The sequence below is a fragment of the Hylobates moloch genome, unplaced genomic scaffold (genome assembly GCF_009828535.3).
Source record: "Hylobates moloch isolate HMO894 unplaced genomic scaffold, HMol_V3 SCAFFOLD_12, whole genome shotgun sequence".
Taxonomy (NCBI): domain Eukaryota; kingdom Metazoa; phylum Chordata; class Mammalia; order Primates; family Hylobatidae; genus Hylobates; species Hylobates moloch.
In genome coordinates, this window is record NW_026652287.1 from 94,922,874 (window position 1) to 94,936,706 (window position 13,833).

The 13,833-nt window shown below is 41.4% G+C and overlaps 1 protein-coding gene and 1 long non-coding RNA gene across 3 annotated transcripts in view; one reads left to right on the forward strand and one right to left on the reverse strand.

Annotated features, from left to right (window-relative positions):
- The window catches only part of NDUFA12 (NADH:ubiquinone oxidoreductase subunit A12), a 42,002-nt gene extending 39,869 nt beyond the window's left edge, over positions 1 to 2,133 (reverse strand). For both annotated transcript variants that reach the window (XM_058424936.1, XM_032170927.2), the window contains exons 1-2: positions 1,969 to 2,133; positions 1,114 to 1,196 (exon numbers count right to left, since the gene is read on the reverse strand). In XM_058424936.1, the coding sequence (XP_058280919.1) occupies positions 1,114 to 1,196; positions 1,969 to 2,054 (169 nt within the window). In that variant the 5' untranslated portion in view covers positions 2,055 to 2,133. The remainder of the gene's footprint in view (positions 1 to 1,113; positions 1,197 to 1,968) is intronic.
- Positions 2,134 to 2,196: 63 nt separating this feature from the next.
- Positions 2,197 to 13,833, forward strand: part of LOC131380747 (uncharacterized) — a 61,248-nt gene continuing 49,611 nt past the window's right edge. Inside the window, exon 1 of the long non-coding RNA XR_009208903.1 lies at positions 2,197 to 2,261. This is a non-coding gene — a long non-coding RNA (uncharacterized LOC131380747). The remainder of the gene's footprint in view (positions 2,262 to 13,833) is intronic.

The window sequence follows — 13,833 nt, forward strand, 5'->3', positions numbered from 1 at the left end:
GAGACCCTGTCTCAACATTAAATAAATAAATTTTTAAAACATAATAAAACAATGCTGTGATGCGTGTTTGGTTTGCAAGAATATTTGTAGAATTAATTCTTTCTTGAGATAGTCTCGCTCTGTCGTCAGACTGGAATAGAGTGGCGGGATCTGGGCTCACTGCAACTTTCGACTCCCTGGTTCAAGTGATTCTCCTGCTTCAGCCTCTCAAGTAGCTGGGATTACAGGCACACGCCACCACATCCAACTAATTTTTGTATTTTTAGTAGCGACTGGGTTTCATCATGTTGGGCAGGATGCTCTCGATCTCCTGACCTCGTGATCTGCCTGCCTCGGCCTCCCAAAGTGCTGGGATTACAGGCGTGAGCCACTGCACCCAGCCTAATTAATTGTTAAAAGTGGAAGTGCTGAGACAAAGGATATGTGCAATGTGAATTTTTACAAATGTTACCAAATTATCCCTCCAAAAAGACTGCATTAACCTATATATTTCTATGGTTTTGCCCACATTGGGATTTACCAGCTTGAAAAATACTCAAGGCTGGACGCAGTGGCTCACGCCTGTAATCCCAGCACTTTGGGGGACCAAGGCGGGTGGATCACGACATCAGGAGTTCAAGACCAGCCTGGCCAATATGGTGAAACCCCATCTCTACTAAAAAATACAAAAATTAGCCGGCCATGGTGGTGCCCGCCTGTGGTCCCAGCTACTCAGGGAGGCTGAGGCAGGAGAATTGCTGGAACCCAGGAGGCGGAGGTTGCAGTGAGCCGAGATAGCGCTACTGCACTCCAGCCTGGCCAACAGAGCGAGACTCCATCTCAAAAAAGAAAAAAAAGAAAGAAGAAGAAAAACACTTCAAAATTTGATAGGTGAAAAATATATAACACTGTTTTTAAAGTTGCATTTCTGTTGTTACAAGTGAGAATGAGCATTTTTCCATACCTTCATTGGCTGCTTTTCTTTTATCTGTAAATTATCTTTTTTCATTTTCTATTGAGTTTTTCATCCTTTTCCAGGTGTTTTGTAAAAGCTCCTTGCATAATATGGAAAACAGACTCAAATCAAATCCCAATCCCAATCCAAGTATTCATACTAAAAAATACTGCACTCACCAAAAAATTGCTTGTTGTCTTCATAGTATTTGTTTCCATATTTGTCTTCCCCCACTAATGTACCAACCCTCGCATCATTTGTCCTGTGAATACCCAAAAGAAAACAGACATTTTAGAATGATTCTTAGTTCAAAACATAAATGGAAATAAAGTCAGAGTAACAACTTTCAGACACAAGGGCTGCTGCATCAACTAGCAAAATGAAGTGCTAGGGATGGGAAAAGATGAATTGACAACTGATGTGCCCAAATTTTACACTAAAAATATACATGTAGTCTCTTCAGATTACAGGACTACTTGTATCTACTATCCATCAGCCAGGAGGCACTGGAATTAGCAAAACCTTCAGTAAATCAAAAAGTCAAAGTATTTCATCTTCTTACAATGATACGAAGGTCTCCAGGCTCTTTCATTCCACTCTGGGTCTCCATTTAGGTTTCCGCGAAACTATGCTGCTCGTGGGATCAGTGAATGTCAGGAAGAGAAGGGACCATTATTATTACCTTCAATGCCTTACAGAAAGGGAACCGTACGGCAGTGCAGGGAAAAAAACTTTACCAAGGTCACTGAGTCAATGTCTTGTAATGCTCATTACTCTCCAGGGCGTGGGAAAGGAGGGGAGCCCAGATGCCCCTGCCTCCGTGTCACAGCTCTGACTCTACAGATAGCTTCGGTCTTGTCTTGGGGATATATGGGACAGAGACAAGCCTGGGGGTGTCAAGGCAGAGATTGGGGCGCTTGTCCTTGACAAGAGCTGTGGATTCTCCAAGGTGACCCGAGCCTGGGCCCCCTTCCAAGAAATCAGCCAGCGAAAGTCCAGCCCCAGAGGCCAAGAGCATGGCTCTGGCCGCCTACCTGAAAAAAACCCGTAGATAGCCTCGGAGACCGCCGTGGCCGGTGATCTGCTGCAGCCCGCGTTTCAGGACCTGCACTAACTCCATCTTGCCCCGCAGGCCCCGCCTCCCAGGTGCGCCAAGCAAAACCCACCGGGTGGAAGCTGCCACTCAGCCGCAGGAAGCCCACGCCCATAAGGTTCCCAAGCGAACGCCAGACGTGGTGGCTCTGCGCGTGCGCAGAGCTAGGTCTTGCCTACGCGGTCATGTTCTGGCTTCCCAAGTAGGCAGAATTGGTTTCCCCTGGAAGCAAAGGTACCTTAAAATTTAGTTTTCAGAGGCTAAATCTAGAAGGCGGGCATATGCTGGAAAGCTCACCTAGACGAGGCTTTCTCACACTGGGCTTCCTCCTTTGGGAATTTCAGTTTCCTCATCTAAAAATAATTGGCTCTGGTGGGCGCAGTGGTTCACTCCTGTAATCCCAGCACTTTGGGAGGCCGGGTTGGGAGGATCGCTTGAGCCCAGGAGTTCGAGACCAGCCTCGCCAACGCAGTGAGAACTCTGTCTCTACAAAAAAAAAAAAAAAAAAAAAAAATTAAAAATTAGCTGGATGTGGTGGCGTGTGCCCGTAGTCCCAGCTACTCCGTAGGCTGAGGCTTAGATGGGAGCATCACTTGAGCCTAAATAATTTCAATATTACTTTATTTGTTAACCACAATTCTTCTACAAAGAGAAACCTCCCTTCAACTATTTGGCTCCTGAGATACAAATTAATATAGGAAAGCCAGTACAAGTGCTTGATTCTCTTATTTTTATTATTTATTTATTTATTTATTTATTTATTATTATTTTTTTTAGAGACAGGCTCTTACTCTGTCACCCAGGCTGAAATACAGTGGTGTGATCATAGCTCACTGCAGCCTCAAACTCCTGTGCTCAAGCAGTCCTCCCATTTAAGTATGTGCCACCACCCCTGGCTAATTTTTTTTTGTTTGTTTTTTTAGAGATGGGCGTCTTGCTATGTTGCCCAGGTTGGTCTTGAACTCTGGCCTCAAGTGATCCTCCTGCCTCAGCCTCTAAAAGTGCTGGGATTACAGGTGTAAGCCACCACACCCAGTCAATTCTTTCCCTTATGTATGTTTTCAAAATAACAATTTAGTTCCCTAGCTTTTTGTTTTTTTTTTTTTTTGGTAGTGGTGGTTTAAAACACAAAATATAAAATTTACCATTTTAACCATTTTTAAGTGTACAGTAGTGTTAACCACATGCACATTGTTGCGCAACAGATCTCTAGAACTTATTCTTCTTGCAAAACAGAAACTTTATATCCATGGAACAACTTTTTCCTCTTTCTCCATCCCCTGCCAACCACCATTCTACTTCTAAGAGTTTAACTACTTTAGATACTTCATATAAGTAGAATCATGAGGTGTTTGTCTTTTAGGACCTGGCTTATTTCACTTAGCATGATATCCACAAGGCTCATCCATATTGTAGTATATGACAGGATTTTCTTCTTTTTATAAATGTTAAATAATATTCCACTGTATGTATATGCCACTCAGTTATCTGTCCATAAACATTTCTGCTGATTCTGCCTCTTGGCTATTGTGAATAATGCTGCAGTGAACACGGGTGTGCAGATATCTCTAAGATCCTGTTTTCAGTTCTTTTGGATATATACCCAGAAGTGGATTGCTAGATCATATGGAAATTTTATTTTTTATTTTTATAGGAATCCCCATACTGTTTTCCATGGCGGCAGCACCATTTTACATTACTAACAACAATGCACAAAGGTTCCCATTTCTCCACCTACTCACCAACACTACATATTTTCTGTGTCTGTTTGTATGTTTGTTTGTTTGTTCTGAGACGGAGTCTAACTCTGTTGCCCAGGCTGGAGTGCAGTGGTGTGATCTCGGCTCACTGCAACCTCCCCTTCCCAAGTTCAAGTGATTCTCCTGCCTCAGCTTCCCGAGTAGCTGGGATTACAGGCGCCCACCACCACCCCTGGCTAATTTTTGTATTTTTAGTAGAGACGAGGTTTCACCATGTTGGCCAAGCTGGTCTCGAACTCCTGACCTCAGGTGATCCACCTGCCTTGGCCTCCCAAAGTGCTGGGATTACAGGCGTGAACCACCACGCCCAGCCTGTGTTCATTTGTTTTTTACAGTGGCCATCCTAATGGATGATGAGGTGATACCTCATTGTGGTTTTGATTTGCGTTTACCTGATTACTGATGTTAACCATGTTTTCATATGCTTGTTGGCCATCTGTATATCTTCTTTGGAGAAATGTTTTTTCAAGTCCTTTGCCCATTTTTGAATTGGGTTTTTTTGTTGTTGTTGTTGAGTTGTAGGCATTCTTTATGTATCATGGATATTTTCTCCCATTCCCTAGGTCATCTTTTCATTCTGTTGATTGTGTCCTTTGCTATGCAGAAGTTTATAGGTTTGATGTAGCCCCAATTGTCTATTTTTACTTTGTCTGTGCTTTTGGTATCGTATCTGAGAAATCACTGCTAAATCCAATGTCATGAAGCTTCCCTGCTGTTTTCTTCTAGGAGTTTTATAGTTTCAGGTCTTACATTTAGGTCTTTAGTCCATTTTGAGTTAATTTTGGTATATGGTGTAGGGTAAAGGTTGAACGTCATTCTTTTGCTTGCGGATATCCGGTTTTCCCAACACTATTCTCTCCCCACTATGTAGCTTTGGTACCCTTGTCAAAGATCACTTGACCAGATACTTGAGAGTTTAAATCTAGGTTCTCTATTCTGTTTCATTGGTCTATATGTCTGTTCTTATGCCAATACCACTCTGTTTTGATTACTGCATCTTTGCACAATGTTTTGAAGTCAGGAAGTGGGTTCTGTATTCTACTCCGTCTGTCTATGTGTCTGTTCTTACGCCAATACCACTCTGTTTTGATTACTGCATTTTTGTACAATGTTTGAAGTCAGAAAGTGGAAGGCCTCCAGCTTTATTTTTCTTAAGATTGTTTTGTCTATTCAGGGTCTTTTGAGATTCTGTATGAATTTTAGGACTTTTAAAAATCTGCAAAGGGCCGGGCACGGTGGCTCACGCTTGTAATCCCAGCACTTTGGGAGGCCGAGGTGGGCGGATCATGAAGTCAGGAGATCGAGACCACAGTGAAACCCCGTCTCTACTAAAAATACAAAAAAATTAGCCGGGCGTGGTGGTGGGCGCCTGTAGTCCCAGCTACTCAGAAAGGCTGAGGCAGGAGAATGGCGTGAACCTGGGAGGCGGAGCTTGCAGTGAGCCGAGATTGCGCCACTGCACTCCAGCCTGGGCGACACAGCAAGACTCCGTCTCAAAAAGAAAAAAAAATCTGCAAAGAAAAATGGCACTGGGATTTTGACAGGTATTGCAATGAATCTGTAAACTTACTTTGGGTAGTATGGGATTTTAATTTTAACAATATTAAGCCTTCCAATCCACAAACACAAATGTCTTTCCATTTATTTGCATCTAATTTCTTTCAGCACTGTTTTGTGGTTTTCAGTATATAAGTCTTTTGCCTACTTGATTAAGTTATTCCTAAATATTTTATTCTTTTTGCTGCTATTTTAAATGTGATTTTTTCTTAATTTCCTTTTTGAGTTGTTCATTGTTAGTGTTTAGAAGGCAACTGATTTTTGTGTGTTGATTTTGTACCTTGCAACTTTGTTGAATTTATTTATTAGTTCTAACCATTTTTTGATGGAATCCTTAGGGTTTTCCACATATAAGACCATATCATTTGTTAATGGAGATAATTTTACTTCTTTTCCTTTTTTTTTTTTAAGGCAAGGTTTCCCCCTTGTCACCCAAGCTGGGGCTCAAGTGATCCCCCTGCCTTAGCCTCATACACAGCTGGGACTACAAGCATGCAATATCATGCCTGGCTAATTTTTAAAAAGTTTTTTATAGAGATAGGGTCTTGCTGTGTTGCCCAGACTAATCTTGAAATTCTGGCTTCAAGCAAGCAATCTTCCTTTCTCAGCCTCCCAAAGTGATGGGATTACAGAATGAGCCACTGTGCCTGGCCCTTCTTTTCCAATTTTCAGCTTTTATTTATTTATTTTTTGCCTAAGTGCTCTGGCAAGGGCTTTTAGTAATATGTTGAATAGAAGTAGCAAGAATGTACATACTTGCCTTGTTCCTGATCTTAGAAGAAAAGCTTTCAGTTTTTCACTATTGAATATGATGTTAGCTGTGGGCCTTTCAAACTTGGCCTTTATTAGGTTGAGATAATTTCCTTTTGTTCGTAGTTTGTTGAGTGTTTTTGCCAAGTGCTTTTTGTGTATCAATTGAGATGATAATATGGTTTCTGTTCTTCATTCTGTTAATGTGCCTCTCAACTTAAAATGGCATTACATTCTGACATGCCCATTGTAAATAAAAAATGCACCGAGGCCAGGTGTGGGGTGGCTCACACTTGTAATCCCAGCACTTTGGGAGGCTGAGTCAGGCAAATTGCTTTGAGCTTAGAAGTTCAAGACCAGCCTGGGCAACATAGTGAAACCCCATCTCTACAAAAAATTTTTAAAAAAAATGGCTGGGCATGGTAGCATGCACCTGTGAGGCTGAGGCTGGAGAATTGCTTGAACCTGGGAAGCAAAGGTTGTAGTGAGCCAAGGTCATGCCACTGCATTCCAGCCTGGGTGACAGAGTAAGACCCTGTCTCAAAAACAAAACAAAACAAAAAACCAAAAAAAAAAATGCATTGTAAACACCAATAAACCCATCATAAAACAAAAAAATTGTAAGTCAAGTCATGATCAGTTGCAAACCATTTGTAGTACATTACACTGATTGATAGTTGTATGTTGAACCATCCTTGCATTCCAGGAATAAGTCAAGTCCCACTTGGCCATGGTGTATAATCCATTTTTTTTTTTTTTTGTGAGACAGAGTCTCACTCTGTTGCCCAGGCTGGAGTGTAGTGGTGCGATCTCAGCTTATTGCAACCTCTGCCTCCTGGATTCAAGCGATTCTCCTGCCTCAGCCTCCCAGGTAGCTGGGATTACAGGCGTTTGCCGCTATGCTTGGCTAATTTTTGTATTTTTAATAGAGACAGGGTTTTGCCTTGTTAGCCAGGCTGGTCTTGAACCCCTGACCTCAGGTGATCTGCCTGCCTGAGCCTCCCAAAGTGCTGGGATTACAGGAGTGAGCTACCATGCCCAGCCATATAATCCTTTTAATGTGCTGTTGAATTCAGTTTGTGAGTATTTTTGTTGAGGATTTTTACATGAATATCCATCAGGGATATCTATAGTTTTCTTGTAGTATCTGTTGTGGTTTTGGTATCAGGGTAATGCTGGCCTCATAAAATGAGTTTAGGCTGGGCGTGGTGGCTCACACCTCTAATTCTAACACTTCAGGAAGCTGAGGTGGGCGGATCACTTGAGTCCAGGAGTTTAAAACCAGCCTGGCCAATGTGATGAAACGGTGTCTGTACTAAAAATACAAAAATTAGCTGGGCCTGGTGGTGCGTGCCTATAATCCCAGCTACTCAGGAGGTTGAGACATGAGAACTGCTTGAGCCTGGGAGGCAGAGGTTGCAGTGAGCTGAGATTCCACCATCACACTCTGGCCTGGGTGACAGAGGCGAAACTCTGTCTCAAAAAAACAAGAGTTTAAAAGAGTTACCTTGGCCAGGTGCAGTGGCTTATGCTGTAATCCCAGCATTTCGGGAGGCTGAGGCAGGTAGATCACCTGAGGTCAAGAGTTCGAGACCAGCCTGGCCAACATGGTGAAACCCTGTCTCTACTAAAAATACAAAAATTTAGCCAGGTGTGGTGGTGGGTGCCTGTAACCCCAGCTACTCGGGAGGCTGAGGCAGGAGAATCGCTTGTACCTGGGAGGTGGTGGTTGGAGTGGAGGTTGCAGTAAGCTGATTGCACCATTGCACTCCAGTCTGTGCAACAAGAGTGAAACTCCATGTCAAAAAAAAACAAAAGTGTTACCTTCTCTCTTTCTTCTTTTTTTTTTCTTTTCTAATGAGATGGGGTCTCACTATGTTGTCCAGGCTGGTCTCAAACTCCTGGGCTTAAGTGATCTTCCCACCTCAGCTTCCCAAAGTGCTGGGATTACAGATGTGAGCCACTGTGCCCAGCCAAGTGTTACCTTCTCTTTAATGTTTTGGAAGAATTTGAGAAGGATTGGTATTAACTTTTCAATTAATTCAAATGTTTGCTAGAATTCTCCTGTGAAGTATCTAGTCCTTGGCTTTTCTTTGTTGGGAGGTTTCTGATTACTGATTTAATCTCCTTACTAGTTATGAATCTGTTCAGATGGTTTTTTTCTTTATTTAAATTTTTGTTTGTTTGTTTTGAGACAGAGTCTCACTCTGTTGCCAGGCTGGAGTGCAGTGGTGCGATCTCGGCTCACTGCAACCTCTGCCTCCTGGGTTCAAGTGATTCTCCTGCCTCAGCCTCCCGAGTAGCTGGACTATAGTCATGCGCCACCATGCCCAGCTAATTTTTATATTTTTAGTAGAGACAGGTTTTTACCACGTTGGCCAGGGTGGTCTCGATTTCTTGACCTTGTGATCCACCTGCCTCGGCTTCCCAAAGTGCTGGGATTACAAGTGTGAGCCACCGTGCCTGGCCTCTTTTTCTTTATTTTTATAGATGGGATCTCACTCTGTTGCCCAGGCTGGAGTGCAGTCATTCAGTCATAGCTCACTGAAGCCTCAAACTCCTGGCCTCAAGCAGTCCTCCCACCTTGGCCTCCCAAAGTGCTTGGATTACTGGTGTGAGCCACCATGCCTGCCCTGTGTTTTCTATTTGTCAAAGTATTTTCCTTTTAATTTCTTCTTTGTGGCATTGGTTACTCAAGACTGTTTTGTTTATCACTGCTGCTTGGTTGGTTGGTATTAAAAAAATGTGTTGTTTGATTTCCACATATTTGTGGATTTTCCAGTTTTCGTTTTGCTTTTTACTTCTTTTTCTTTTCTTTTTTTTTTTTTTTTTGAGACAGTGTCTCGCTCTGTTGCCCAGGCTGGAGTGCAGTGGCGTGATCTTGGCTCACTGCAACCTCCGCCTCCCTGGTTCAAGCGATTCTCCTGCCTCGGCCTCCCGAGTAGCTGGACCTACAGGCACACACCACCACACTTGGCTAATTTTTGTATTTTAGTAGAGACGGGGTTTTACTATGTTGGCCAGGCTGGTCTCGAACTGCTGACCTTGTGATCAGCCCACCTCGGCCTCCCAAAGTGCTGGGATTACAGGCATGAGCCACTGTAATCCCAGCCCTTTGCTTTTGATTTCTCGCTTTATTCCACTGTAGTCAGAAAAGATACTTGGTATGATATCAATCTTCTTAAAATTTGTTAAACCTTGTTTTGTGACCTAATATGTGATCTATCACAGACAATGTTGCATGTATGCTTGACAAGAATGTGTATTGTCTCATTGTTAGGTGGAATGTTCTCTGTATGTCTGTTAGGTCCAATTGCTCTAGAGCATTGTTCAAGTCCTCTGTTTCCTTTTTGATATTCTGTCTGGTTGTTATATCCATTATTGAAGGTGGGGTTTTGAAAACTACTTTTATTGTGTTACTATTTATTTTATTTCTCCTTAATTCTGTCAGTGTTTGCTTCCTATATTTGAGTGTTCTGATGTTAGGTGCATATTTAATTGTTATATCTTCCTAGTGGATTAACCCTTTTATCATTTTGTAATCCCTTTGTCTCTTGTGACAGTTTTTGACCTAAAAGTCTATTTTGTTTGATATAAGTGTGGCCACTCCTCTTTTTTTGTTACCATTTGCATTAAAAATCGTTTCTCTGTCTTTTCACTTTCAACCTATGTGTGTCCTTACATTTACCCTACGTAAATCTCTTATAGAGAGCATATAGTTGGATTCTGGTGGGTTTTTTTTTTTTTTTTTTTTTTTTTGGTCCATTTAGCTACCCTGTCTTTTGATTGGGGAGTTTAATTCTTGTACATTTAAAGTTATTACTGATAGGGAAGGATTTACTACCGGCATTTTGTTAATTGTTTTCTGTATTTTTTGCTGTCGTTTTGTGTCTCTCTTTCCTCTCTTGCCAGCTTCCCTTGTGTTTCATTGGGTTTTTGGTAGCAATTTGCCATTCCTTTTTCATTTTCTTTTGTGTATTTTTTTTTTTTTTTGAGACGGAGTCTCGCTCTGTCGCCCAGTCTGGAGTGCAGTGGCGCAATCTCGGCTCACTGCAAGCTCCGCCTCCCGGGTTCATGCCATTCTCCTGCCTCAGCCTCTCTGAGTAGCTGGGACTACCACGCCCGGCTAATTTTTTTGTATTTTTAGTAGAGACGGGGTTTCACCGTGGTCTCAATCTCCTGACCTCGTGATCCGCCCGCCTCGGCCTCCCAAAGTGCTGGGATTACAAGCGTGAGCCACCACGCCCGGCCTTGTGTATCTTTTATAGGTATTTTCTTAATGGTTATGTTGTCCCTAGCTTTTTTTTTTTTTTTTTTTTTCAAACTGAGGCGGGGTTTTAATATGTTGCCCAGGCTGGTCACATGCTCCTGGGCTCATGTGATCCTCCCATCTTAGCCTCCCAAGTAGCTGGGGTTATAGGCACATGCCACTGCACCTGGTGTCTCTAGCATTTTTAAAGTATAATATGTACTTATAGATTTAAATGTTCGATATGTTTCATCCCATTGCAGTTATTATTCTAATCAGTTACCAAATTGTTTTATCTTTGATTAGTAGAGACCTCTTCAGGTTGGTTCCTGAGTTTCTGAGACACAATCTAGTCATCTTTGATAGTTTTATTATCATTATTTTATTTTTGGTGTGACAAGATGTTCCCAGCTCATCTTATACATTTCCTACCCTGGACCTGCAATCAGTCTTTCTTCTGGGGAGCCCTACTCCAGGGTTTATGGTTGCTTAAATCTCAACTCTGTCACTGTATTAGTACCCTCTCACGCTGCTAATAAAGGCATAACTGATACTGGGTAATTTATAAACGAAAGAGGTTTAATTGACTCACAGTTCAGCATGGCTGGGGAGGCCTCAGGAAACTTACAATAAGGGTAGAAGGGGAAGCAAAATCATCCTTCTTCTCATGGTGGCAGAAACGAGAAGTGCAGAGGGAAAGGGAGAAAAGCCCCTTATAAAACCATCAGATCTCATGATAACTCACCCACTATTATGAGAACAGCATGAGGGTAACTGCTCCCATAATTAAAGTATCCTTTCCACAACATGTGGGGATTACAGGATTACAATTCAAAATGAGATTTGGGTGGGGACACAGCCAAACCCTATCAATCACTAATTAGCTATATTGAGCAAGTTGCTTACGCCTTAGTTTATTCATCTGTAAAATGGGGTTAATAATATTACCCACCTCATGAGATCACTGTAGGCATTAAATAAGGCACATAAAAAACTTAACACAGTGTCTGGTTATCATAAGTACTCAATAAAGGTTGGTTTGATAAATTACTTCTAAATAACAATAGAGACATATGTCTTCTTGAGCAAATTTTTCACAGAACATTCTGACTTCCTGTTCTAATTTTCATCAGTTGTCTTTAGGCCTCATGCATGAATGGATGATCATTCTGGGATTTCTTTTCATTGTGTTTCTAAATAAATGAGTCTTATTTTATCTTGGATCCTGCATATTTTTCTTTCTTAGAATTCTCTCATTTAGGGTTGCTTGTTTTTTTTTGTTTTGGTAAAGCACATTTTTGAGACTTTTTTCCAAAATGCATGTAGGAGATAACATTTCCCTTGATTGATCCTTTACCTGGTCATAAAACCCTAGGTTCAAAATAGTTTCCTCACAGAACTCTGAAAGCATTCCTCCATTGTCCTCTAATATCTAACATTTAGATGGGTGTGGTGGTGCATGCCCATAGTCCCAGCCACTTGGGAGGCTGAGGCAGGAGGATTGCTACAGCCCAGGAGTTTGAGGCTGCAGTGAGCTATGGTCGTGGCCACTGCACTCCAGCCTGGGTGTCAGAGTGAGACCCTGTCTCAAACAAAACCCCAAAACCTCTAACATAGTTGATGAGAATCCTGCTGCCAATCTGATACAAATTTATTTGTTAAAAACCTGTTTTTCAATCTTTTGAAGTTTTTCAGATTTTTCTATTTGTCTTTAAAGTTCTGAAATTCCATGAAAATTTATCTAGGGCTATTGTAGTTGATGTTTGTTGGAATTCAGCATCATCTTTGAATTTGGAGATGTGCCATTTTTAGCAGTATAAATTGTTTTAGATAATTTTTCCCCTACATTTTCTGTTACTTCTTTCCGAAATCTGGGTATTAGGTGAACATTGGCCCTTCTGGATTGATCCTCTATATCTTTTTAATGTTACCTGTATATTTTGTTTTTTTCTGCGTATTTTCCATTTTGATCTTTGTGCTTTACATTCTGAACCATTTCTTGGCATTTATGTACCAGTTCACTAATTTGTTCCTTGTCTGGGTCCAGTCCATCAGTCTTGATATAGATTTTTTCAACATGATTTTCAGTTTAAAGAATGCTTAAAAAGAAAGAGAAAGAAAGAAAGAAAGAACTCTTTAATCTCTCTTCTTTTTTTTTTTTTTTTTTTTTTTTTTTGAGACAGAGTCTCGCTCTGTTGCCCAGGCTGGAGTGCAGTGGTGCGATCTTGGCTTGCTGCAACTCTGCCTCCCAGGTTCAAGTGATTCTCCTGCCTCAGCCTCCCAAGTAGCTAAGACTGCAGGCATGCGCCACCACACCCAGCTAATTTTTGTATTTTTAGTAGAGACAGGGTTTCACCATGTTGGTCAGGCTGGTCTTGAACTCCTGACCTTGTGATCCGCCTGCCTCAGCCTCCCAATGTGTTAGGATTACAGGTGTGAGCCACTGTGCCCGGCCGGTCTCTCTTCTTTTTCATAGTATCCTGCTCTGATTTTTTTTTGTCATTAACTTGATATCAACATTGTTATTATAGAACAAACTAAAGTTAAAGAGATATACAGAATTCAGTTGGATAATACTGACATGTTCATGTGAACAAACATTGCCAGAAACCTTAATTCTTTCTTCAATGATCTTAGCTTCAATTTAGCTCATCCATTTTGATCATTTTCCCTCTTAAATTTAGTACATTGAACATATGTACCTCACTGAAGAAATCATATAGTTCCATTTTCTGAACTGATTTCCCACTCCTAGCAACAACTACTTCCAACCCTTTTAGCTTATTTTGTTATTCCCTACCATATTTCTAAATTACATGCTTATAATATTTCTAGATTTTTTCCAACTTTAGGTATTATTTGTTGACTTCTCAACATAGGTGAGGACTTTTAGGGCTTTCACACACTCCCCTCCTCACACCTAGCCCCCCCCCCACTTCCTGCTCCATTTTTCATATATAGTTTACTAAATTTTCTGTTACATATCCATGTAAGGACAATTTAGTGTTTACAACTTCTCAAGGGCTTACTCCCCTCCCTTGGATACAGGGAATTGTGGAGGAGATCTGGAGATCTAGCAGCACCTCATTTTTTCCACATAAGGATTTATTTTTCTATCAAATATCGCAAAATATACAAAAGTGCCTATTTGATCTTAAGAATCTACAGTCAGCTTAATAAGTAGAATAGTATCAGAGATTGAAGTTTTCAAAAAATGGCTGAAAAAACAGCTTTGATTCCCTAAACTCTTCCAGAATCTTGCCACTTTCCTGTCAAAGGGCATAGTTTATCTTCCCTTGAATGCAGGTGGGATTTATTTATTGCATCAATAGATAAAACGACATGGAAAGCAATGTTGCTTGGTTTCTGACGGTAGGTTAGAAAAGACCATCTGGCTTTTCCCTGGCACTTCCTCTCTCAACACTTCCTCCAGCAGCCACATGGAAATTACCCGAAATGGAGTCCAGTCTGTAGCTGAGTAGTTTTCTTA